The 25,719-nt window shown below is 50.4% G+C and overlaps 1 protein-coding gene across 1 annotated transcript in view; it reads left to right on the top strand.

Moving 5' to 3' along the window:
* Positions 1 to 25,077, top strand: part of CRY2 (cryptochrome circadian regulator 2) — a 31,891-nt gene extending 6,814 nt beyond the window's left edge. Inside the window, exons 2-12 of the mRNA XM_011000626.3 lie at positions 923 to 1,031; positions 3,459 to 3,601; positions 5,214 to 5,398; positions 6,112 to 6,200; positions 11,536 to 11,676; positions 12,803 to 13,114; positions 13,356 to 13,507; positions 13,632 to 13,834; positions 14,161 to 14,253; positions 15,408 to 15,549; positions 22,802 to 25,077. Coding sequence (XP_010998928.2) covers positions 923 to 1,031; positions 3,459 to 3,601; positions 5,214 to 5,398; positions 6,112 to 6,200; positions 11,536 to 11,676; positions 12,803 to 13,114; positions 13,356 to 13,507; positions 13,632 to 13,834; positions 14,161 to 14,253; positions 15,408 to 15,547 — 1,567 coding nt within the window. The 3' untranslated portion in view covers positions 15,548 to 15,549; positions 22,802 to 25,077. The remainder of the gene's footprint in view (positions 1 to 922; positions 1,032 to 3,458; positions 3,602 to 5,213; positions 5,399 to 6,111; positions 6,201 to 11,535; positions 11,677 to 12,802; positions 13,115 to 13,355; positions 13,508 to 13,631; positions 13,835 to 14,160; positions 14,254 to 15,407; positions 15,550 to 22,801) is intronic.
* Positions 25,078 to 25,719: the final 642 nt, after the last annotated feature.

Below are 25,719 nucleotides of genomic sequence, written 5' to 3'. Positions count from 1 at the left end.
AAACACTGAGGGCTCTCAGGAAATGTTAATTTCCTGTCCCTTTCCCATGGTGATCCAGCTCTCAGGCTAGGTCTTTTGAGTATCTGAAGCTCTCCTGTCTCAACTCCTACCCCCAAAAGCATGGGAGGATATCCTACAGAGAAGTACCTTCGTTGGCATTCTCCTTCTTGGGATGAGGACCTGGTGGCCAGAGCCCTGGGGAGTTCTGGAGAATAAGCTACCCGCCAAATAAAACCCTGGGAACTGGGGCCCAAGCCCACGCTGTGGGGCTGTGGCAATAGACGTCCGTGCAGCCCAAAGCATGAGTGTGGAAAGACAGGGAGTCTGTTGGACCAGGGTAGGTGAGATTTTCCAGGGCTGTTGCAGTCCTGTTCCTCTAATAGGACCTCAGGCTTCCATACCAAGTATTGCACTTGTTTTTCAGATGGCTTTCCCATCTGTTCTCCCTTTTGATTCTCACAGCCGCCTAGTGATGGGTGGATATTTATACCCAGGGCCTGAGGCTGAGATGGAATAAGTGACTTGCCTCTGATCACAGAGAAACAACAAGAGTAGGAGTAGCTCACACTTATCCCAGGTTTTCTATATGCCAGGCTCCATACTAAATGTTCTTCATTGTTTGCCTTTCTTTTCTTAACGATTCTATGGGGTAGGTACTAACATCAACTTCATATCACAAATTAGGGGGGTAAAAAGCTAAAGAGGTTAAGTAACTGCCTAAAGTCATGCAGCTAGTAAGTGGCAAAGGCAGGATTTCAGTGGAGGCATCCCTCATCCCCTGCCATATCACACCTGGACTAGAACCCAGTAGAATGATGCTGCTTGTCTGGCATAGACAAGATACCAGCTTCTCCCTGCTTTGTTAGGAAAGAGAGTGACTCTGTTATGTTGACCACCAACAAGGCCTGTGTGGGTTCTGCAGGTTCCTGCTTCAGTCTCTGGAAGATCTGGACACGAGTTTAAGGAAACTGAACTCCCGCCTGTTTGTAGTCCGGGGACAGCCGGCTGATGTGTTCCCAAGGCTGTTCAAGGTAAGTGTACAGAGTCGAAGAGAAGACAGAGAGTCTGCTCCTCGGGTTTCCCTGCAGACTGAGTGAGACAGTGTTCTGACTGAGGAAGTGGGAATGGTCGGGGCTAGTCTGACCACTGCTGCTTGGGAAGTTGGGAGCAAATGTAGCCGGTCAGCTGCCAACAGAATGGAAACTGTGTTAAGGAAAAATTCTGTGAAAGCAAGGAAATTTTCTTGTTGGAAAGTTCCCAGCTTAGTCCAGACATGGATGTGGCAAGTTATTCCACCCCAGATGCCACTGGCTTCCTTGGATGTTTTCTTGGCTCTCGCCGGCAGGATTTATTAGGAGGCCAGGAGTTGAGGGTGAGGTTTCCGGTTTAGCAAGGGGCGTTTCCTGTCTTGCTTTGCTCTGCCTATTGGAAAAAAAAGTCAGCCTCTCTGAGGGAACTTCCCTGCTTCCTCCAGAGTAAATGAATGATAAACTCTTCATTTGGGTACGACGTAGGCCTCTGTGCTGTATCAGGTAGCCAGCCCACTTTCCCCAGCCCCTTTACAAAGCACATCTTTTAAGGCCCAGACAGAAGCAGAAGTGCTCACGGAGAGAGGCTGTAGGACAGTCTCGCCTCATCCTCAGCAGAGCACAATTGTTTTATGCCCTCTCCACCCTACAGCTTCCTTCCCTACTCTTCCTGGGGGGAAAGATTAATGTCAAGGCAAGTAGCTTAGTAAACTCTTCATCGTTCATTTCACGTCCCCATCCCCCCCACAGGCAAACACACACACACAAACCACACAATGCTGATAATAGCCAGCACTCATTGAGGGCTGCCTATGAGTCAAGCACTGTTCTAGGTAAGTGCTTTACGTACATTAATTCTCATACTCACAGCAGCCCTAACAGGTAGGTACTGCTGTCTGTATTCTGCAGATGAGAAAGCAATGCTTGTCCGTGGTCATGAAGCTGAGCAGTGGTGGTCTAAGATTTGAGTCCAGGCTCTGACTCCAGAGTTGTGTTCTTAACCAACATACTGTTAAACGCTTTCGCCTTTCCTCCCTCTGCATTGTCCCCCCTCTCCCAGCACCTCATAGTCCAACCCAGTAATACCCCAGAGATACAGAGAGATCATTCACTCATTCATTTATTCATTTACTGCATATTTATTGAGTTTCTACTATGTACTAGGCCCCATACGAGGTCCTAGGGTAATGAAGACTGAAACAGCATGGTTTTTGCTCTGAGAGTTCACACTCTAATAGAGGAAACCAGCAAGTAATGGGCAACTTCATTGCCATGGGATAAATGTTGTGATGGAAAACGGGCAAGGTGTTGGAGAATCATACTGAATGAGGTCAAGGAAGGCTTCTTGGAGAAGGTTGCATCTAATAATAACATTTTTATTATTCACAGAATTACAAGTATTTAACAGTGTAATCTATATGAATCTCTAAGCATGGTGCTTGGCTCATAGTAAGCTCAGTAAATGTTTAATGCTGTTATTCTTGGACGAGGGATACCCAGCCCTGCTCTCAGGACCCACACCCAACAGCAAGGCTGGGTCACGGGACCAGACTGGCCTGTGCATGCCTGTGCATGCCGAGGACATTAGCCCCAGGGGGTTAAGAGTTTTAAAGGAATGTGACCAAAGACTTTGGTTGGAATGTGGTTTCCTTTTTGCTAGTTGCATGTTCTCAGGCTTTCTGTCGGTTATATCTACAATCTTTCATTGGACCAGCTTTCTCAGAGCCTTGCCAGGAAATTTAGAAATTTCTACCAGAAATGACTAAAGATTTGGAAAAGAATTCCCTTCCTTTTAAACATGTGGCTCCTGTGGTCTGATTTCTCTGACCTCTGGGCTAAGGGCTGCTCCTCCTTCCCCGACTCTCTGAGAGCTGGAGCCTGTTAGCTCTGTTTGCTCCTAGCCTCAGGAGTGTTGCTGTGGAAACTATTAGGACACTTCACATAGCTCAAGTCTGCCAAGAAAACTAGGCCATAAGTTTGCAGGGCCTGAAGAGCTCTGGGAAAGATTTGCCGAGCAGGCGGGAGGTGGTGATCTTGTCCCCTGCTGTCTCCACCAGTGACTCAGTGCCTCTTTCAGGGACTGTGGGCTCCCCTGGGAGCACTGTATTTATAGCCTCCTGCTGCATTTTCCTACCTCAAGGACACAGCAAGTACACAGAGCTGCCCCTCTCTGTCTGGATTCTACAGAGACCATGAGCCTCAGGGCGCAGTGTTGCAGGCTGTTAGCCTCACCCCAGAGGCCTGCCCTCCTCAAACCTTGTGGACCTCAGATTGTTGGCTTTCCAGTTCAAATCACTGTCTCTGGTTAGTTCTGCAGCCCATTCTGACAGGTCTACAGACTTGCTGTGTTCCCACCCAGGAAGGAGCTGAGTGCCCAGTTTCTTCCTCCTTCCCAAACAGTGTTGAGCCTAATAGATTCTCCCCCCACAGGAATGGGGGGTGACCCGCTTGACCTTTGAATATGACTCTGAACCCTTTGGGAAAGAACGGGACGCAGCCATCATGAAGATGGCCAAGGAGGCTGGTGTGGAGGTGGTGACCGAGAACTCTCATACTCTCTATGACCTGGACAGGTGAGAGATGGGTCCCAGGGGTCAGGTTGCCAATTGTGGGAGTTGGTGATTTGGGCCCCTGCTGAGTGGAAGTCAGGGAGGGTCAGCAATAGGGCCTCCTGACACATGAGGTATGGCATTTTCTAGAAGCTGGAGGAGACTGTAGAGTTGGGGCCTGTAGAACAGGTCAGAGAGCTTACCTGATTGGGGTGCAAAGAGGCTTATTAGGCCCAAGGGACGGAAGCAGTGAGGATCACCACTCAGGGTCTTCATAGATCTGCTTCTAATATGCTCCAGGCCTGTCCACTCCACATACTCCCATTTCCATCCTGCTGCTCAGAAACTGCCCTCGGACCTCAGTAGACCCTGTCTGTTGCCCCTCCCAAAAGATCTCTGTTCTCATAGGCCCAGTTTCTGTTCCTGAAATGCTTTCCCTGGTCTCCCCCGGCTATCTAGGTTTCCAGGCCATGCATTTAGATGTTGCTCAGGAGGCTCCAGAGATCCCTGCAGAGAGCTGCTAACTACAGAGTAGCCTCCTCCCCTCCAGGAAGTGCCCCTGTTCTTTCAGAGAGGCTGGGAGGAAACCCTCACCTCCCCTTCCCTTCCCGAGCTGTCAGCGCCTGGTGCTGCTGCTGCTGCCAAGCCCTCAGCCAGCAGCCACCGGCCCCCCTTCCCCTGACCCAGTGGTGGCTGCCAGGAGGCCGGGTCACACAGCTCTGCATGTGAGCTGGGCTCTCAGGAGCTGCTGGGTGTGGAGCTCCTCCTCCTGCCACGTGCTGGAGGAGGGGGAGGTACTGTAGGGGCAGCAGCCAACCTTATATCTCCCAAACGGAGGGGAGGAGAGAGAAACTAAGAAATGAGCTTGCCAGGCAAGCCAGCAAGCCCAGTCTTGCATAAGCTGTTTCTTGGCCAACAAGAGCCCTGGGAGTCTGGCTTCACCTGATCCCAATTCATTCTTATATAAACAGCCTCAATTCTCTTCACTCCCCTGTATCTTTTCTTCTTACCTGAAGGCAGCTGTGTTTTCCCTTGCTCATGAAAAAATACTTTGTAAACTGTAAAAACCCCTTTAAGTTCAGTTGTTGCTATTAATCCCAGCCCTAGCCTCTGTTTTAGGGAAGAGAGGCTTTTCTCCACCTCTCTGTTCTGGTAAGTAGGACCCAAAAAGGGAGTGATTCTCCAACCAAGGAACATGTTTGCAGCTCTTATCAAAGAACTTCCTCAAGGCTTGTGCTGGGGTAGAGGAAGATCCATGGGGATTCCTGTGGCTTGGACAGACAGGCCAAGTTCCAGGAAGGCCAGTGGGGACTTCTCTGTGATTAGAGAGATGGCCAGGTGCTGTTTTAGGCAGCTCCACATAGGCACCAGGGAACTGGAATTGAGGCCCAGCTTTGGCCCTGACTTGCTCCATTACCGAAGGCACCTGCTCCAGCCATCTGGGCTTCATCTTCCCTCGTGGTAAAATGGAGATGTAGCCTCCCTTGCCCAGTCCTTTCCGCTCAGGGGTGGGACCCATGAACAGAAGAGGAAAGCCACCCTCCAAGGCTTCAAAGTCTGGGCTGTTTTCTGGGCAGACAGGGACCTGAAATGAAGGACCTTGTGAGTAACATTAGGTGTGCTTTGGGATTCCCAGGATCATTGAGCTGAACGGGCAGAAGCCGCCCCTTACCTACAAGCGCTTTCAGACCATCATCAGCCACATGGAGCTGCCCAGGAAGCCCGTGGGCTCCGTGACCAGCCAGCAGATGGAGAGCTGCAGGGCCGAGATCCAGGAGAACCATGATGAAACCTTTGGTGTGCCCTCCCTGGAGGAGCTGGGTGCGTACTTCCTGCCCCGAGCTGCTCATGCCAGTACCTCCTTTTTTGTAAAATAACTTACTGGTTTTTTTTCTTTTTTTGGTCAAAGTAATGCATGTTATTATAGACACTTTAGAAAATACAGAGAAATGAAAATGGATAAAACAATCACTATTACTCACCACCCAGAGATAACAACTGTTAATACTGGAGTATGTTCTTCCGATCTTTTTTCTGTTCACATTTATACATAGTCTTCTGTTTCTATTTTATGCCCCTATTTTTGTACCGTTCCCTCTCAGATGATGTCGGCACAGTCTGGTGCTGGCATCAGTGGGTTTCTCAATACCATCGTAACTAGCGTTGCTTGTTGCTTCCCTTTCCTTCTTCTTCAACGCATTTTTTTGATCTGAACAAAGTTAGCCTTTCTCACCTGAAAAACCACAGCTGTTGCCAGCTAACCTGAAAGGGTGAGCAGTCCAGGATTATTCTCACCTGCCCGGAATGATGTGTGGCTGGGATGGGGGAGGCAAGGATAAGAAGAGAAAAGGTCACAGTGGAAGGGTGACTTAGAAAACGCAGAAACATTAACGATTATCTCAGCACCAGTAGCACCAAGAACACTGCGTTCAGTTCCCACAAAGCTCAAAGAGCAAACCAGCGTGTGTAGACTTACTCAGCCGTCACTGGATTGGCCTGACCTTCAGTCCTCTGACCTGCTGCTCTTCATGTAGGGTTCCCCACTGAAGGACTTGGCCCAGCTGTTTGGCAGGGAGGAGAGACGGAAGCTCTGGCCCGCCTGGATAAGCACCTGGAACGGAAGGTATGGCCCTGTTTCTGAGACACAGAATTTTGGGTGCTGACACCCATGCAGCCAGGGAGATGGGGTCAGGTTCATGCCCCTCAGGGCCTCTTAGCTCAAACTGTTGAAAAATGAAGTGTCTTCTGTGTGGCAACAACAACTACAATAATAGCAGCTACTGTTCGGTGAGTGCTCACCAGGTGCTGGCCACTGGGCTGAGCATCTTTGGGTTAAGCACCTGCTTGCATTACTTCCTTTCATCTTTCCAGCAGCCCTACAAGATAGGTATTAAGCTCTCCATTTGACAGATTAGGAAATTACGGCTTAGGTTAAGTAACTTGTCTGAGGCCACATAGTTACTAAGTAGTAGAGTGAGATCTTGTTCTGTGTGATTCTAAAAACTTAACGCTAGATTGCTTTCCTTTCATCTGTGTGCAGATTCCCTTTACAGATAGGGTATCTGGTCAGTAAAGCCCATAAGACTAATTGTTTTGTGTTCATGTGTCCCCCCACTTTTTGCTGGTTCTCCTCCAAGGCATTGATTTCCATTTGCTTGGCACAGAGAACGAATGGCCCACCTCCCAGTGAAGCGGGAATTGGCAAGGGGAAGGAGAGAGGCCGAGGCCCCAGAGACACTCCTCGACAATGCACGTGCCCCCACCACCCTGGGACTACAACAGCAGAGAAGGTTCTCACAACTGAGAACAGTCAGCTCCCATTTCTTGCCCCCTGCAGCTGGTTTATAGAACAACTTGTTCTATTCCTGCTCGGATGGCTGGGCATTTGGCCCAACAGCCAAGTGATAACAGTGGAACAAGGAGGCTGAGACAGGCCTATGTGGAAAGAATGCTTCCCAGCAGGGAGGGCATGCCATGGGCCCAGCCTCCCCAAGGCCCAGCAACCTTCATGTCTCCATCTGGGTGTTACCATCAGACAGGGCCAAAAGCAAGCTCCAGTGACTGAAAAGAGCTAGTGTCCAAGGGCTATGGGGAACCAGCTGTCTCTGTCCACATCAGCTTTACCCAGAGATCCTTGCGGTCAGTTTGGAGACAAAGGCTGCGCCAAGAGGGCAGAAGGGTGGAGATGACAAATGGGATGGCAAGGATAGAATGAGACTTAAAAGTAAAGAGCTTACCTGTGGCCTGGGCATTATCATCTCCTTAAAAGCCTTTTATAGAGGAATGCCCCTTAGATCACTGCTTCAGGGACTCCTTTTCCGCATACCCCTGGAGGGCCTCTTTGTCAAGGGGCCTTGTATCAGGGCCCTTCAGACTTAGTGGTGGCCAGAGGGAATACTGCATCCTGCACATCTGGGAGAATAAAAGATGCCTGACAGACAGGAGTTTAGCCTGATTTCAGGAGGTTTATTTTAACTTCTTCAGTTCTCCAAGTCTGAAGTGAGCATCTACTCATGTCAGGATGGTCTAGCTACTAGAAAGCCTGCCCAACAAGACAGGCATGGAGTCTGTCTCCAGAAACATGTCTGTAGGAGGTGACAGATTTGAAGCAAGGAATCACAATATGCTGAGGATTAGGAAAGGAATGGTTCAGAGGTTATGGGAGCAAAAGAGCAAGAAGATTATGTTAATCAGTTCTTGTTTGCAAGTTGGCTTTTGAAAAAGAAAGTTATTTAACTCACATAACCAAGAGTCCAGGATGTAGCCTTCAAGCACAGCTGGATCCAGATGTCCAAGTAGTGCTACCAGGAATACATTCTCCGTCTCAGCTCTGCCTTTCTCTGTATTATTTCATTCTCAGGCAGGCCTTCCTTGAGCAGTGTCAAAGCTGGTCACCAGCAGCTTATTTTCAACCCGCTTAGTACCACCAGAAGAAATTGTGTGCCTCTTTTCCAAAAGCTTCAGAAAAAGTCCCGAGGAGTGCTTTTAATGGTCTGGTTTGGGTCATGTGACTGTCCCTGACTCAGTCACTATGGCCAGGGAAGGGGTTGCTTTCTCTGGCCAGACTTGCATCTGAGAGTAAGCCCACTCCCAGAGTCAGCAGCGGGCTTAGCTTCACTTTTCCCACTTAAACTGAGATTAGGGAAGGGCTGGGTCACCATAAGAAAATTAGACGCTATTACCAAAAAGGGGAGGCAAACAGTATGATCTTTACCACTGGGTTACCCTATGGTAGATGAGGGCAAGCACCTCTATAAATAGAAAGTGTCCATATTATTAAATGAAATTTATTAAAGGAAAAAAGAATGATGGAATCTTGCAGCCCCCCGTGATGCCACATGATGCATTAATGACTGCTTACACCATGGAGAGTGTCAGATGCTATGTTCCCCCTGTAGTCTTGCCAAAGAGATCAAACCTGAGTCCAGAACAGTCTTTGGTACCAGCCACCAATTTGTAGACCACACACCAGACGGGGGACGTGTTGAACTGTACCATAAGTACACAGCAAAATCCAGGTGGTGGGAATTAGTACATGTCAGACTGCCTGGGTGCCTCCACAGAAAAATCTAAAAGGAGGAGAGAGATATGGCAAGAAATGTGTAGAGTGAAAAAAACTTAAATAACACGTCAAAGTCTTTTAAATGGCCAAGACTAAACTATAGAGCCTCGGGATACAAATTTGGATGAGGAAAAAAATACTTAAAAATGCAAAGGATAATTGAAGAGATAAAGCCCTCCCTTCCAGATGTGCATTGCAAAAAATAGAAAAATATAAACATTTTTAAATGCCAGAAAGTGATTATTATAAAAGTTGGATAAGTAGTCATTTATGGGGCAGGCAGGGCACTGTGACTGGTTGGAGCACGTAGATAGGCTTCTTGGGTGGCTGGCAAAGTTCTGATTTTTGCACTTTGTCAGTGGTCACACAGGTGTTTGTGTTAGAATAGTTCATTAAGCCACACATCCGTGTGATTTCTGTACCTGTGCCTCACTTAAAAAGATTTTCAAAGAGAGGTGGGCAAGAATGTGAGCAGTCAAATATACCTCATGTCTGTTAGAGATACTTAACTCAACACCCGAGGGATCACCTGCCAAGGAGGTGGCCTTTAGGTTGAGACTTGAAGGAAGAGTTAAAATTAACCAAGGAAGGGAGAGTGGAAAGGAAGATACCATTCCAGGCCAAGGGAGCTCATGTGCAAAGGCTAGTGAGCATGGTGCTTCAAGAAATAGCAGGAGAAGAAGCTAGAAAGATGGGCCCACATACACTGTCGGGTTAGCTTGTAAGCTGTGTTTAAGATTTGGGACTCTGTCCTAAGAACATCAGGAAGCCCAGTACATGTATTGTTCTCAGATAGGGATTTTAGGAAGGCAGCTGTGCTCACCACTATACCACCAACGCACATGTGGGATAGGGATTTTAAAGAATCACTCTGTTCTCAGTGTGGAGAATGGATTGGAGGGGCACGAGAATTGATGCAGAGAGGTCATTGGGAGACTGTCACAGTTGTCCGTTGTAGATATAGTCTTAGCCTAAACCAAGTTGGTGCCAAAAGAAAAGGACAGATTGGAGAAATACTTGGGCAGTAGAATGGACCAGACCTGGTGAGCGGTGAGTCAAAGATGATGGCCAGGCTTTTGGCTTGGGCAATCAGTTAGATGACAGTGCATTTTCTGAGATAGAGAGTGCCAACAAAAGGGTGGTTTAAAGACAAGAGCCTGTTACCCTTGAGGTCCCTGAAAGGCAATCAAGTAGAGATCTCTGGCAGGAAGTTGGATGGAGTGATCTGGAAGTCTAGGTGAGCAGCCTAGGCTAGAGCTACAGATGTCGTGATCATCTGCAAAGAGATAGTCACGCGAGCCATGGCACTGGATGAGCTCCTGGAGGGAACACAGTTGTTGAGTAGAGGACAGAGCCCTGGGAGGTGAACACTTAAAGGGTTGGGAGGGGCGGTGGAGCTGGTGAAACACAGAGAGCAGCCAGCCAGGTGAGAGGAAACCGGGAGCTTGTGGCGTCCAGAGGCCAACGGAATGGTGGGTATGGAGATGAGGGGGTGGGAGGTCCGCCGGGTGAGATGCCGCTGGGAGGTCCAAAAATACAGGGAAAGAAAATGCCTGCAGGATTCGGTGGCATGGACATCACAGAGAGTCTGATGGGGGTGCTAAAGGCGGAAGCTAGACTGACGGGTACTAGAGGGTGAAGGTGGGTGTGAGGAAACGGAGGGAGGCTGGCTGTGAAGGGAGGAAAGAGGACCCAAGGGGAGAAGTCCACTGTGACAAGAAGCTCTTTATTTTTGTTTTGTTTTGTTTGCAAAGAAGCAAGATCGTTTTCCCAATGATCTTGGAGTGGACGCCAAAGAGAGGGAGAGATGGAATGTGTAAGAGAAGGAAGAGGGGTGGGCGGGCTCCAGACCTGGGGGTGGAGCTTGGCCTTGGGCAGGGTCACAGGAGGAGCCAGGTATGTGTGAAGGCAGGAAGGTTTGTAGATTCCGTGGCTAAAAGTTGAGGTGTTTCCTACCTAATGGCTTCCATTTCCTTATCATAGGAAGGAAGGTCATCTGCTGAAGGGTGGTGGGGAGTGTGGAATAGAGGTCTGAAGAGGGTGTGAAGTGTGTGAAATAGTCATTGCGAAGAGAAAGAGGGCATTAGGAGTTGAGAAAGAGAAAACAGTTATCAGAGGTAGTGGAAAAGGACTGGAATCCAGAGTCAGTCCCTCCAGCCCTGTCTCTTACCATCTCTATAACCCCAGGAGAGTCACACAACCCTTTGAGCTTTGTTTCCTCGTTTTCAAAAGGAGGTGATGGCATGCTGCCTTGGAGAACCATTTAAGATCAAATGAGAGAACACACATGTCAGCTGTGGAGGTAAAGCGCTCTGCCGGTGGCAATTGATAAAAACCAGACCAGTGATACTATGTGACAAGTGAATGCCCCAGAAGTGAATGACTCTGTGGGTCCCCGGAAAGGGGTTTGTTGGCCACTGTTGAACGGGGGGGAAGTCACCACCATGCGGCTGTAGCCTCAGGGCCCCGTCACCAGAGCAGGGACTGAGCGCTGGTATCTTCTGTAAAGTAGAAGCCCTTTTTCTTCTGTATAATCACAGACCCTTCAGTGCTTTCAGAAGCTTTCGTATCTGTCATTTTACTTAATCCCCAGGAGGTGGAAAATTTTGTCTCACTGAATAGATAAGTAGCTGAGGGACCATGTAACTTGTTATGCTCACACCACAAATTAAATAGTAAAGTCAGGACAAGAACTTGGGCCTCATTCTTTGCTTGGTGGTGGTTCCATCAAAAATTGTGCCAGCGTGAGGGAGCGGAATGACACCGGGCTCACGTGCTGGCACTTTGGCTTTCTGGTCTGCAACCTTAGGCAGATTCCTTGACCACCTGGTGCCTCGGGTTTTTTTCTCTGAAGCATCCAGGTCTGTCCTTTCACCACCTTGTCTTTCTGCTGCAGGCCTGGGTTGCCAACTATGAGAGACCCCGAATGAACGCCAACTCCCTGCTGGCCAGCCCCACGGGCCTCAGCCCCTACCTGCGCTTCGGCTGCCTCTCCTGCCGCCTCTTCTACTACCGCCTGTGGGACCTGTATAAAAAGGTGAGGGGCGGCGAGGGCGGCACCCCCTGCCCTGCTTGCAGCCAAGTGGCTCAGGGCCTCCGGGCCAGTCAGTCACCCCGAAAAGAGGCCTTCCCTCTGGCTTACGTGTGCGTACAGTCCAGAGAAGGTGAGGAAGAGGCCACATCCAAGACGTGGCAGAGCCCAGCACAACCCAAACCGCTGATCGAAGTAAAATCCAGGTTCTCCAGTGGAGCAGGACAGGCAGAAAAGCCGACCTCAGGGTGTGGCCCTAGGGTTGGCAGGGCAGGCGGGTCGACGGGGCCAAGTACGCAGGGTGGGAGGCAGGGAGGGCAAGGCTGGAGGCAGGCCGGAAGTGAAGAGCACAGTGGGCCTCTACGGGGCTGTGCCCAGAGCATTTAAAGGGAAGCGTAGGAGTGGTGATTGCCCATCAGTGATGAGGAAATGACCCGGAGGGCTGAATGCAGGGCCAGATTCGGACTACAGGAAGCTACCCCGATGGTGAGGCACCCACCCCCAGAAGGACAGAGCGCAGCACCTCCAACTATTCAAATTCATCAGATCACCTGTGTCTACATTGTTTCACACTGCTTCCCCATCTTTGCCAATATCTATATTTTGCGGCACAGGATGGCTTTGCCAGTTTGGTGGGTGATCTTGTGATTTTAGGAAGATTATTATTTGCTTGGATCTCTTAATTCCCTCATGGCCCCAGATCGAGGCTACTGGGTGTAACTTTATCTAACCAAAGTCTAGACTGAGCAATTTTTATGCTTGCTGATGGGAAAACTACCTTCAATGTTTAAGAAAGTGGAGCCAAACAGGGCCGGTTGAGGACAAGGATCATGACCAGTCTTGGGGAGCTTAGTTCCCAGTGCAGAGTCCGCAGCAATATCCCTTTCTACTGCCTGACTCTCTGCAGCCATTCTCGTTGCTCAGAGGAGTAACGGGCACAGCCAGGGCCCGGGGTTTCAGTCTGCTGGCACACTGTGGCGCTTCTCCTAGGGCATAGTCCCTTCACGCATCTAGGGGCTTTGGAACCACCGAGTTTGTGGCAGGTTCAGATTCCTCTGTGGGAGAGCCCCAAGTGGCACAGCGCTGAGAGCTGGGCAGGCATTTGTACCCACGAGCTATCCCCACCCCTCAGGTGAAGCGGAACAGCACACCCCCGCTCTCCCTGTTTGGGCAACTCCTGTGGCGAGAGTTCTTCTACACGGCAGCCACCGACAACCCCAGGTTTGACCGCATGGAGGGGAACCCCATCTGCATCCAGATCCCCTGGGACCGCAACCCCGAGGCCCTGGCCAAGTGGGCCGAGGGCAAGACAGGCTTCCCTTGGATTGACGCCATCATGACCCAACTGAGGCAGGAGGGCTGGATCCACCACCTGGCCCGGCACGCCGTGGCCTGCTTCCTCACACGTGGGGACCTCTGGGTCAGCTGGGAGAGCGGGGTCCGGGTGAGTGCTCTCAGCGGGCAGCTGGCCTGTACCCTCTCATCAGCCCAGCTCAGTGCAGCCCCCTTCTGGGCTAGGGGATGGGTTGGGACCCCTGGGCCCAGGAGGTCCCCTCCAAATCCTCCTTGGCTTGCCCTCAGCAAAAGGGCTTTGGCTCTCTTTTCCACGGGGCACGTGGTGACTGGGGGAGAACCATGGCTGTAGGTCCCCAAAGAGCTGACTGCCCCACTTTCCCCACATCTAGGTATTTGATGAGCTGCTCCTGGATGCAGATTTCAGCGTGAATGCAGGCAGCTGGATGTGGCTGTCCTGCAGTGCTTTCTTCCAACAGTTCTTCCACTGCTACTGCCCAGTGGGCTTTGGCCGCCGCACAGACCCCAGTGGGGACTACATCAGGTGAGGATGCAGACCAGGCTCTCTGGATTCTGACCTCTGTGGCTTCCTCCTAGAACGAGATACGCTTGGCCCTTTGAAGGAGACTCCCAGCATGCTGATGGGTTGTCTGGTGTGTATGTTTCAGGCGATACCTGCCGAAGTTGAAAGGCTTCCCCTCTCGATACATCTACGAGCCTTGGAACGCCCCAGAGTCAATTCAGAAGGCAGCCAAGTGCATCATTGGTGTGGACTACCCACGGCCTATGGTCAACCATGCCGAGACCAGCCGGCTCAACATTGAGCGGATGAAGCAGATCTACCAGCAGCTCTCCCGCTACCGGGGACTCTGTAAGGAGCCACTACTCCCACCACCATCCCCTGCTTCCCTGAATGGCAGATAGCACCTGCAAGTTCAAAGGGCACAGATGGTGATTCCCAGATATTCACAGGGGGAGACCAAGTGCTGTCTTCGAGGCTGTTAAGTTGGCTTGACTCCCCGGGGCACAAGACACGCAGGCTGGGCTGGATCAGGGCTCTCTGAGTAGTTGTGGCCAGTGGGAAGAGATGGAACCTTTGTGTCATGGCCCAGTGCCCCCTGCCTTGTACTCATCTGCCCCGCGGCCCTCTGCAGTCCTGTGAGATTGCATTCTGATTACTCCCCTGCCTCTTTCCAGGTTTGCTGGCATCTGTCCCTTCCTGCGTGGAAGACCTCAGCAACCCAGTGGCAGAGCCCAGCTCGAGCCAGGCTGGGAGCATGAGCAGTGCAGGTGAGTAGCCACTGGCCTGCCGTGGCCTGTGCCCATCCCGAGGACACTGCAGAGCTACCACCACATCTGTCACTAGGGGCTGAGACAAAGGCCAGAACAAGTCTGTGCCCCAGTGGAGCTTATATTCCATCTGAGGGAGACAGATCCTAAAGGAACCATGCAAGATCATGTCAGATAACAAGTGCTTTTGGGGAAAATAAAATTGAGTGACCTCATGAAAGAGGGGCTGGAGAAGGGGGGTTTTTTTAGATGGAGTATTGGACCCACATGGTGAGCAGAGCCAGCCTTCCAAGAACTGGGGGAAGAGCATTCCAGGCAAAGGGAATAGCAAGAAAAGACCCAGGGGCGGGAACAAGCTTATCCTATTCCAGCAACGAGGGGAGGGAGGCTGGTGCGGCTGGCATGTCCTGAGTGAGGAGCTGGGATGCGATGAGGACAGGTGCAGCAGGAGCGCCGTGTAGACTCAGCATCCACGAGGAGGGTTAGGATTCTGTCTTCAGAGCACAGGGAAGGCACTGATGGGTGGTCAGCGGGGCAGAGGCATGACCTGGTTTCTGTTTTAAAAAGCTCGCTCTGCCTGCTGTGTGGAGGGACAGTATGGGCAAGAGTCCCCAGTTATAGGGAGGCTAGAAAAGAGGCGGCTACAGGTGTCCAGGCAGGAGATGGCAGCAAGACCCGGGCGGTGGTAAGAGAGAAGTAGACAGACTTGCTGCATTCTTAACCTCCACCTTCAGCTCTGAGATGATCAGTAAGGTCAGACTGGCAGGAACGTCACATTTTTTCTAGTTTGTCCAGCCCACAGGTGAGGGCACTGTTCATTCTGGCTTTAGGAGGCCCAGCCAGCATGGCAGAGGGAAGTTTCCACCTTCAGGGCGAGGACAGCAGACAGGCTGCATCAATCTCTGGCCTTAAGCCCAAGTGCTTTGGGGCCCAAAAGCTGGCTTTGCTGCCAGTGGTCCTGGCTGTGCTCTCCTTGGACATTTCCAGGCAAGGTTGATGCTGAAAGGAAGGCCTAGGGGCACGTCTGAGAAGCACTGTGCTGGTTACATTGATGAGCCAGGTTCCCTGTCCCCCAAAGAGCTGCCACTGCAGAGTTAAGGGTCATCTTGGCTCAACGCACAGTCTGTGTGACACTTTGACCCACTTCCCTACAGGTCTAAGACCACTACCTGGTGGCCCAGCATCCCCCAAACGCAAGCTGGAAGCAGCAGAGGAGCCTCCTGGTGAAGAACTCAGCAAACGGGCCAGGGTGGCAGAGTTGCCCTCCACAGAGCTGCCAGGCAGGGATGTCTGAGAGTGAGTGACAGCAGCTGAGAGCTTCAGGGAGGGAGGAGGGAGAGAGGTGGGGGTGGGTGTAGAACACTGCTGCCCTGCCAGCTCAAGGTTAAAACTCAGCAAACGAGATTACAACCTGGGGGGACTACTTTAGGATTTTTTAGGATTTCAGCTCAAAAATCCTACCCTGACTTATACCTTCTAAAATTAAAAAGGGGGTTAAAGCCCTGATCTTTCTTTGCCAGCTAAGGGAAAAGAATTATTTGACTCTTTCTACCTATTAAAGTGAGCCACATCCAAAAAAAAGCGGACGTGAAGACTGGACGTGAAGCTGTGGGAGAATTGGCCCAGTGGCAGGTCCTGAGCGTGCTCAAGCCCCTCTGCCGTCACCCCGACGGGCTGTGTTGTGTAGGCAGGCCAGCAGAGGGCAGCACCTACCTTCAGAAGACATGCTTAGGGGTGTTTGGAGGCTCACTCAGCCCAGCCCCACCAAAGGACCAGGAGGTCCCAGCTCCCCATCATCTATCTGTGCCTCTTACAGCCGCTCCTCCGTTCTCACCTTTCTTGTGGCTTTGGGTCTACACTTCCTTGTCAGTGCTCATCTTTCTTGGAAGCCCCCTGAATGTCTTTTGAAAAAAAAAAACTGGCTCCTCTTTCCCCAGAGCAGGAAGGGCCTTTTATGCCTTTCTGTGAGAGATGTAAATTACTGTCCCCTTTGAGTCATCATCTCAGGCTGTTCCCTATGTGCCAAGTCTGCATCATTAGATTGGAGAGTGATTTTCTCCATGGAGCTGATTGATTCTTCTTTCCAAACCCCTCCACTTCACGGCCAGGCCAGGCCATCTAGTTGGAGCATCTAGACTTAAATGCTGTGTGAGACAATGAGTGTTTGACGCTTGTGCCCTTTATCCTGCTGAACTTGTAATAGATGTTGCTGATGGACAGACTGTGTTACCTTGTTCTGAGAGTACTGGCAGCCTTAGATACAACTCTCTTAGTCATCTGTTAGCTCTGTGGTTCTAAGCAAAGTTCATTCTGTTTTACAAATCTGGAACTTACCAGGCTGATACTCTGACTTTCAGGTGAGAAGACCAAAGAACAGAGAGGTTAAACGTCTGGGTCAAAGTTGCTCAGTAAGCTAATGACATCCAATTCAGCATAAAACTGTTGCCAGCAAGTGTGTGAGGGAGAAGGGTATAGAACATATGAAATGTGATACGACGCCCATCCACAAGGACTTAATAGTCTGCTTAGGAGAAGAAAACAAATAACTGATAATTCCTAGACAAGTGATACAGACTCTTCAAGCTTATTACAGGACAGCTCTTGGTGGGCTGGGGTGATCCTGGAGTACAACACAGAAGTTTCCCCTAGGGGGCTGGGGAGATGAATTGGATTTAGGCAGCAAGGAGGGCATTTCAGATAAGAAAAACAGCTTAATGATTATGTAATTTTGTACTAATTATTTAACCATTATGAGACTTGGTTTCTCACCGGAAATTAGGTTCTTGTTACAAAGATTAAATAATTAAATATATATGTCAGTTAATGTGTGGGGCTGCTAGGACTAGAAAACCTGACTACTGTGGCTAAAACAAATACAGGTTTATTTTTCTTACCGAACAAGAAAGAGATCCAGAGCTGGGTGTTGCTGGTTTTGGTTTGGTGGCTCAACAATATCAGAGCCAGCTTTTCTGAGATTCTCTTGCTTCATGGCCTCAAGGTGGCTGCCACAGCTTCAGCCATCAGTTCCTCATTCAAAGCAGGAATGAGAAGGAATCACAGAGACAGCTGCACTCATTCATTCATTAAACATTTATCAAGTGATCACAATTTGCCAGACACGTTGTAGACATTGAGATATGGTTGTGAACAAGACTGACAGTCCCTTCCCTCTTGGGTGTGTCTTTGTAGGAGGAGACAGACAATAAAAAAATAGATACATCATGTGCCAAGAGGCCCTAAGTGTGTGAAGGAAAAATCAAATTGAGTAAGAAGATAAAAAGTAAAGGTTGGGGCACAGTGGAGTTTGCAGTTTTGTATTATGAGAGTTGTCAGGGAATGCCTCTCTTCTGTTTATCAAGAATATTAATGCTTTCCCAGGATACCCCTCCCCAGCTTTTTACATTGGCCTCATGACCCAAAATTTAGTCCCAAAGCCACCCCCCAGCTGGGAAATAGGGATGTGGATTGTCAGGATTGGTTAGACCATTGATTTTCCAGCTTGAGTGAGCAATAGAACCCCCTAGAGAATTTGGTAAGCCACAGGTGGCTATGCCCTACCCCTAGAGTTTCTGATTTGGTGGGTCTGGGGTGGGATCCGAGAGTTTGCACTTCTAACAAGTTCCCAGCAGTTCATGATGCTGCTGTTCTGGGACTGTATTTTGAGAATCACGGACTTAGACCAATCGTGATCCATTGTCTGGGCTGGGCCCATGACCCACTGAACAAAATCCAGGTTCTGTTAGCTAGGAAGTCTAAACACTGGCCAGCAGCTAACAGTGTCTACATAATATACCAGACACTTAGCCAGGTATATTAGTTCATAAGTGAAGTGGCAGCTACTACTATTATTATGACTATTGTTATCATTATTATTTTAGAAGAACGTAAGGTTACAGTTGGGTCTGATCATGTAGGGTTTTAGATATCAGGCAGGTGAGTCCTTGGAGTTCTCTCTGAGAGCCTAGGAGCGTTTTGGAGCAGGAGAGCGAATGATCAAACTGGCATTTTGGGAAGATTCACCAGGCGTGGGCTGGGCCCTGCAGAGGACATGGTGGTGGGGAGGCAGCCAGCTGAGAGGCTGCAGCGATAATTCCAAGTGGACGCTTCAAGGTGCAGGGGTCGGCGCCTGTCTCTTGTTTTGTGGTCCAGGAGATGTCCGGTCACCCTACTGCAATATCAAGGACTGGTTCTCAGAATTTAGCCCTTAATCGTGGCTAATTGGTTGGAGGTGGGGGCCAGGAGAGGACAGGACAGACATCTGTGTTCTTGGGAAACAGAGAGAGAAGAGTGCACTTCTGTTTCCCCGTGTGCTGGCCGTCACACCTGGGCCTGAAGATGTTTAGCGTCCTCATCAGTAACATGGTGGAGACAGCACCTTGTCCCCTGCCCCACCCATCCAGCATACACTCTTGGGAAAGAAATGGAAAATCCTTATGTGAAAAGCCTTTGAATAAGTAAAACACACCACGCAGATGAACTCACATTACCATCTTGCACATGCTTCCGAGGGAGTCTTTGGTTGTGTTATGGTTACTCCAGTCAGAGCCAGCACACTGGGCCGGCTGGACCACAGAGCAGTGGCCCCAGGGCCTGAGTTGACAGTCTTACTGCGCCTGCTCCCTTCTCCTCTGTCAGTTTTAGTTGTGTGACTTGGGCAGGATTCATAACCTTTCTGAGATGCTTTCGCTGTCAGGTGTGAATAGCCATTCTTTACCAGCCTGAAAGCCCCTCCTGGACCCGTTGAGGCTCTGTTTAGCTCCAACCTCTATAGTTTTGTGCTTCTGTTATTTCTAATGCCTCAGGTGTGGACAATGATTTAAACTGATCTTGTGGGAAAACACACCCTGATATCGGTAGCTTCCATGCTTACCGCAAACCCACGTCAGTATCTGTTCTGCATTTGGCTTTATTGTACAGTGTTCACTAAACTGAAAAATAAGCCAGCCCCAAATAGCTGTCGGTTCAGATGCTTCCCATAATCCCCAAAGCTGCTGACTGCCGAGGATTCCATCAGCCTCGAATTGTGTACAGATTCATCTTATTGGTCCGATTATTTTACCACGAGGGGAACAGTTCACGTGATCCATTTGCTGTTCTGCGGGTACATAGTGATCTGCTGAGAGAAGCCCACTGAATACAAAGGGTTTCTGGCCAAGGATCACCTCTTCCCCTCCCCCTCCCAAAGCTCACCAGAGCTGGGGGCCTCCCTGAGGAAAACCTGACTCCTGGAAGCTGTTCGTTGCCTTTTTGACATTTGTTACCCCTCCTTACATGAAACAACGCGTGTGAAAGGCTCCGGCCAGCCTATAAAATGCTGCCCAGAGTGGAGGCCGTGTGGTCCCTGCCTGGGAGCAAGTTTTCCTCACCTCTCTGGCTCTCGGTTCCTGACCTGGGAATGAGAAGTTGGGACTCAGTACCCCCTTGCACCTTCCCTGGCACTTACTGAGTAGCTTTTGACTGACGGACGTCCCCTCCCCTTGGCTGTAGGGTTTGTGTGGTGCAGGAAGGGCAAGTGTGTGAGGAATGAGACAGAGCTAAGAGCCCAGCTGGGGTACACAGCTGCACCTCTGGCCTTCCCTGCTCCTAACTTGGAAGCGCATAGCAAACCCTCTGCCCCTCCCAAGCACTTGGGCACAGTGCTTCACCCAGTGTGGTGGGGAGGGGTGACCTCTGAGACCTGCTTACAGCCTCCAAACAAAGTTTCTTTCAGACCTTGAGCCGTAGTGGACTCTGCTGACATAGGCGCTTGTGTACATGTTATCCACACACCCACCTGGGCTCGGGCCGGGGAAGGGTGGACTTGCAGATTTGGGTTTCTTGTTAGCATCCGGTGGACAGGAAGGGGTGTGAGGGCACAGGTACCCAGGGGGTCATCCTAACTGACACTGGCACACTGAGGGAGGCAGTCATTAACTTATTCTATGTTCCAGCCACTGCTGTGTCTTGTATTAATGACGGATTGAAAGAGTTGGACAATCATGAGACTGATTTTTTTGGCGCATGTTTTGAGTTGATTTTTTTCCCCTTGTGCCTCTCCCCTAGCTGTTCTTCCCTTTCTTTTAGTGCTGCTGTCATCATTTTCCTGCAAGGCCTCATATGATTTCCCCAGCCCCTCTTTCCTGCAGACTTTTGCCCTAGCTTGAGAACAAGAGCACAGGGACCAGCTCATTGTCTGCTGATCAAGCAGCTTGAATAACTAGTTATTCAAGCCTTTTGACTAGCTTTGTAAACAAGGACAAACTCATTCTTCCAAACCTTGGTTTTCTGTGTGTGTGTTTCTGATCCCAACATGGAGGGATGTGGGTCACTGGGGTTTATCTGAGGCCAGGAGGCAGCCACCTCCCTTTATGGTCTGCCTCATAGCGAACCCATGCCCAAGTCAGAGTAGGTCTGAATGAATTGTTATTATAACCACCTGACTGTACCTCACCCCCTTATCTTCTAAGCTTAGGCATCAGTTCTTAAACCCTCTGGGTTACCCATGCTTTGAAGAATCTGATGAAAGATGGAGCCTCTCCCTGGAAAATTGCACCCATTCACACACACAGAAAAATGTACACAGAATTTCAAGGTCTTCGTGGGCTGCCCCTTAAGCCCACCCTTGGACCCCTTAAGGATCCAAGAACCCCAGAGTGAGAGCCCTTGTCCTAAGGAATCTTCAAGTACTCTTTATCTTCCTCTATCCTGTAAGGTGGAGAGGACACAAGAAACGGAGGTAACGTGTAGGAGGACTGGTGTGTCTACTCTGCAGTCCTGAAATTCTCAGTCTCAGAAGAATCATCATCTCTTTGACTTAACAACAGTGGTCAGAGAGAGACCTGTGTATAAAATATATATCCCAGTCAGCATGTTTCAATAAACATGTATATACTTTAGTAGCAAATATAATTATTTGTAGTGAAAAGTATGGCTAGGCTAGGTTATTATAGTACAAACTTAAAGGGAAAACTTGTTGAAGACATTTTAAAGAAGGAGGCACTCAGTACTGAGCCATGCAGGGACGCACTTCTGTTTGCTCTTGATTTTTCCCAGCTTCTAGGTGAACTATCATCACCCAGATAAAATCTTCAGATTTAACATTTGTCTGAAAAGGTTTGCATGGGTCAGAAGACTGATTTTTTAATCCCTGACTCCAATGCCTTTGACCCTTGAGAGCATTTTCCCTTTCCTGTTAACATCTGGACTTCATTTATGTTTCTTGCATATTAGTCTTCATGCCACCATGTTGAATTCCTTCTTTTTATATCCTCTAAAAGTCATCTTGAGCAGTACTATAATATAGAGATTACCTAATGGTAAAAACACAGGTTTTGGAATCAGACAGACCTGGCTTTCCTGTTTTGGCTCTGCCACTTCTGAATGTGGTAGTCATGGGCAACTTCCTTATCCTCTCTGGCTTCGGTTTTCTCATCCGTAAGAACAGAGGCCATATCTTTAGGGTCAGTGGGATCGCAGCTATGTTAGTTTGTTTGGGCTCCCATAACAAAGTGCCACAGACCAGGTGACAGACAGCAGAAATTCTCCCATAGTCCTGAGAGCTAGAAGTCTGAGACAACTTGATGACAGGGCTGCTTTCTCCCGAGGCCTCTCTCCTTGGCTTGTAGATGGCCACCATCCCCCATCGTCTTCACTCCGTCTCACCTCTGTGTGAGTCTATGTCCTCATTGCTCTCATAAGGACACCAGTCTTATGGGATCAGAGTCCACCCTAAACACCTCATTTTAACTTAACTACCTCTTTAAAGATCTTATCTCCAGAAACAGTCACATTCTGAGGGGACACAATTCAGCCATTTCACAAGTGTACAGTGCTTGACCCATAAGCTCAGTAATCCTTCTGGTTATTATCTGCCTCACCATCATTTAAACCGTCCAAAGTTTTAACTGAACCCTGCGTGTCTCTTTACGCTCTCAGACGCACTAGACCTATTCAAACAGGCAACCCAGTGTTATGATGAAGCCACGTCTTCCCTCTGCCCCAGATTCAGAATGTTCTAAATCTTTAAGATGAGTCATCCTTGTGTCCCCCTCCAGCCCTCCGTCTTCTAGCACAGTGCCAGGGTTCTTTTATCTCTATGTGGAAATTTGCTCACCGGCTGATTCTAAACTCAGTCATTGCCTTCATCTTCCAAAATTACTGGTCCTGGCTGGCTTCTCATCCAACCCATTTTTTTCTGATTCTCCATCTCTGGCAGCAGCCGCTGTGCCTTGATTCAGAAACTGCCTTTGTCACATCTGACCAAGTGTTACCCAAAGCCTCAGGTGAGTGTCTGTGGCCTTCTCCCCCTCCTCCCCTGCTGCCCTCAGGCCCGGGGCAGAGGAGGAGCAGAGGGTCCGCAGAGGAGAGCTTGTCCTGTGTCAGCACCTCAGAAGCCAGTGTTCAGGCACCCGCTGACATCCCAGCAACGACCTTGTCCCCAGGTACCTTGGCCTGTTCGGTTCGCTCTATGCTCTTCCCAGTTCCCCAGAGAAGCAGCTAGAGGAGCCATGTCCCTGGGCAACTGAGCGCCTCCTGAATGTTCCTTCTTGCCCTTGTTTTTCCCTTTCAGCTGCAGTGCTGTGGCTCCGTGAGCAAAGCCTGGGTGCCCAAGCAGCCACCGTGGCAGCAGAATGCAACCTGCAGAACAGCTGATCACCTACAGAGATGGAGCAAACGTGTGCGTGTGTGTGCGCTTGTGCAGAGGAAGGAGTGGGGGCCTGTTTGCGTGTGCATGCATCTGTGTACACTCGTGTGGTTCTGAATGCTGCCTGGGCTAGAGGAGCACCTGTAGCAGCTTCACCTCAGCCTCCGGACACCAGGCTGGAGGTCATGGCAGTGACTTTCATCCCAGACCTGTCCCTGTGAGCCAGCTGCCTTGTCTGAGAGTGGTAGGACCTTAGCTGGGTTTCTGGCATCTGTCCCCCGACCCCAGCACTTCCTCCCTCCCTCCTCACATCAGACTGAGGAGCAGGGAGGGGAATCATTTCAGGCTCTGGCCCAGAGCATGCGATTTTAGAGGCAGCTGGGGTCCTGCTGAGTTCCTACTTTATGACCCTGGAGGCTGGGCAGGCTGGAGCGGATGGGTGCTGTCCAGACATCATCACCTGGCCTGGCTTCTTTCTTATTTTAAAATTCTCTGCCACTGGGTTCTTCAGACTCTTCCTTGGGCGGCTGGGACTGAGCGTGAGGATGTAGACAGATCTGCAAACTCTGCCATCGTATAGAAGTACACCCAAGCACCTGACTGGAGTGCTGTATGCACAGTACAATGGAAAATAGCCTAAGAACATCTCCCTTTTTGGAGCTGAAAACCTGAGGTTAGGAACAGAATCCTAGTCTCACTGTTCCTTCCCCAGAAGCTGAGAGCCAGCCTCAGAGCTCACTGTGGAGACTCAGTGCCACTGCCAGGAAGAGGCCAGGTTCCTGGTGGTAGAAAGCCCCCTGGTTCCTCTGGCCACATTTTGTGGCACCTCAGAGCTGCCACCAAGGTCAGCTGATGCCCAGCCAGGGAAGCCATTCTGGTCTGCACTCTAGAGGCCTCCAGGGCCTGCCCGGGGCTGACCAGCATCCAAACTGCCGTGTCAGCTCTCCCAGTAGGTGGACATTAAAGACCCAGGCCGGTGGACTGCCAGGGACAATTGGGAAAGGTCTGGCCGAGATCCCACCCCGCACGCCAACCCTTCCAGAAGCAGCAGGTGGGAGGTTTGACCCAGAGGAGCCAAGGCCTTGCATTCCAGAAGCAGCCTGTGCCTCCCACCTCAACCCTCCCGCTGTCGGAGGTCTGTGCTGAGAAAGACACAATGAAAAGAAGGATGATGTGGTCAGCTGGAGCAAGTCTTCCTTCCATCCCATGGCCTGCACTTGAGCCACAGTGTGTGTATGTGTGTGCGTGTGTGTGCGCACCTGCAGGTGTATATGTTGCTAAAAGGTCAATTCCTCTTTGGATTTTTGTCCTCACGCGTAATATTGAGCTGGCCCCTGGGCCTTCTCCTCTCTACCTCCCCTGTGACCTTTCCTGGCCTCATAGCTGTTAACTTCCCTTGGCCCCAGCCCTGCCCTCCACTGTCCTCTGTCCCAGGACCAGAACCCTGGGGTCAGGCTACTGTCTCCCACATCTGTCCAGCACATTGACAGGCTTCTTCCTGAGATGTCCTCAGGCTTTCTCAGCCAGAGAGCTGCCTTTAGAGTCCAACTCTTGTATGTATGTCACCCTCACTAGAAATGTTCCATAGTCATGTAGGGGGAGCAGGGCACAGGCGATGGTTTGTATTCGCAGCATTGGGTTGGGGGAGTCACTGTTCCCTGAGCCCCAGCCAGGAGGAAAGAGAATCAGGACTGTTGCCAGGAGAGTAGGGCAGGCCTGGAAGGGCTGGTCTGAGAAACCAAGAAGACTGAGGGGTTAGGGCCAGAGCCAGTATTTATTTAGCAGCACCTTCAAATGTTAGGATGATTCCCTTTTCCTACCTGTTTGACGATGGCTCTCCCTAAGGTCCAAGTTGGCAGGACCACCTCCCCCTACTTCACCATCCCTAGCATGCTGGCCCATTCCCAGTAGAACGAAGCGTTCCACTCAGAGCTGGGAGGGGTGGGGTGACAAGAGGGTGCATCCAGTGTCCTGGAGCTCCACTGTGGCTTCATGCCTCCCCTCTCCTGGCCCAGGTGTCCCTGGGACCTGCTGCAGCAGAGCATTGCCCCAAATCCTGATCCAAGGGCCAGCATGAGGAGGAGATGGGTGCAGGCTAAATGCACTTTATTCAGAGATTTTCTGTTGCTGGGAAGGTGTGTTTCTCCCACAGTTTGTGAATATTCACGTGTTTCATAAAGGTCTGATCTTGTCTGAGCAAAGCTGTGATGTCAATTTTGTGGGGGTCTGGGGATTGGGAGGCAGTAGGGCTCAGCCTGAGTGAAGCATTAGGCCAGACTGTCTTAATTCTGCTGGAACCTGGAGGCTCTCACCCTTCTTGGAGGTGGCAGGGAGGAGGGGACAGGAGATGGAGGAATGGGAAGGCTCCCAGTTGAGCAACTGGAACAGACTAGTGGCTCCTCCAGAGCTTGGGCAGAGTTGAGGGTCAGTTGGCCAGAATGGTACAGAGCACGCCAGCCCTGGGATGAGGTTCCTGAGTGCTGTCCTTTAGGGACCCAGTCTCTTGGCCCACTTAAACACCCAAGCAGTCGGCAGGGCCCTCTCCAGGCCCTCGATCCGTTCTTTACCTCAACTCAGCCACATAAGCCGCAGCTGCTTGGTGCAAAGGGGATGCAAGCCCTCTGGTTTTGGCTACATGGTCAGATCTGCCCACAGCCAAGCCCAGAGCCTGGATGCTGACTTTGTCTCATGCCATCTGGCCAGTGTGGCCCCCCTCTGTGGTGTGCATAGGCTTTCCTGTGAGTTTTATAGTCTTGGGCCACTGGATGTGAAAGCTGTTAGCCCACACCCCAAATTCCTGTGGGAAGGGGTTCAGGCCAGGCCAAGAATATCACAAGCTGCCT

Source organism: Camelus dromedarius, chromosome 12, assembly GCF_036321535.1.
Source record: "Camelus dromedarius isolate mCamDro1 chromosome 12, mCamDro1.pat, whole genome shotgun sequence".
NCBI lineage: Eukaryota > Metazoa > Chordata > Mammalia > Artiodactyla > Camelidae > Camelus > Camelus dromedarius.
Note: the sequence above shows the minus strand (reverse complement) of the source record. Positions and strands in the feature narration are given on the sequence as shown.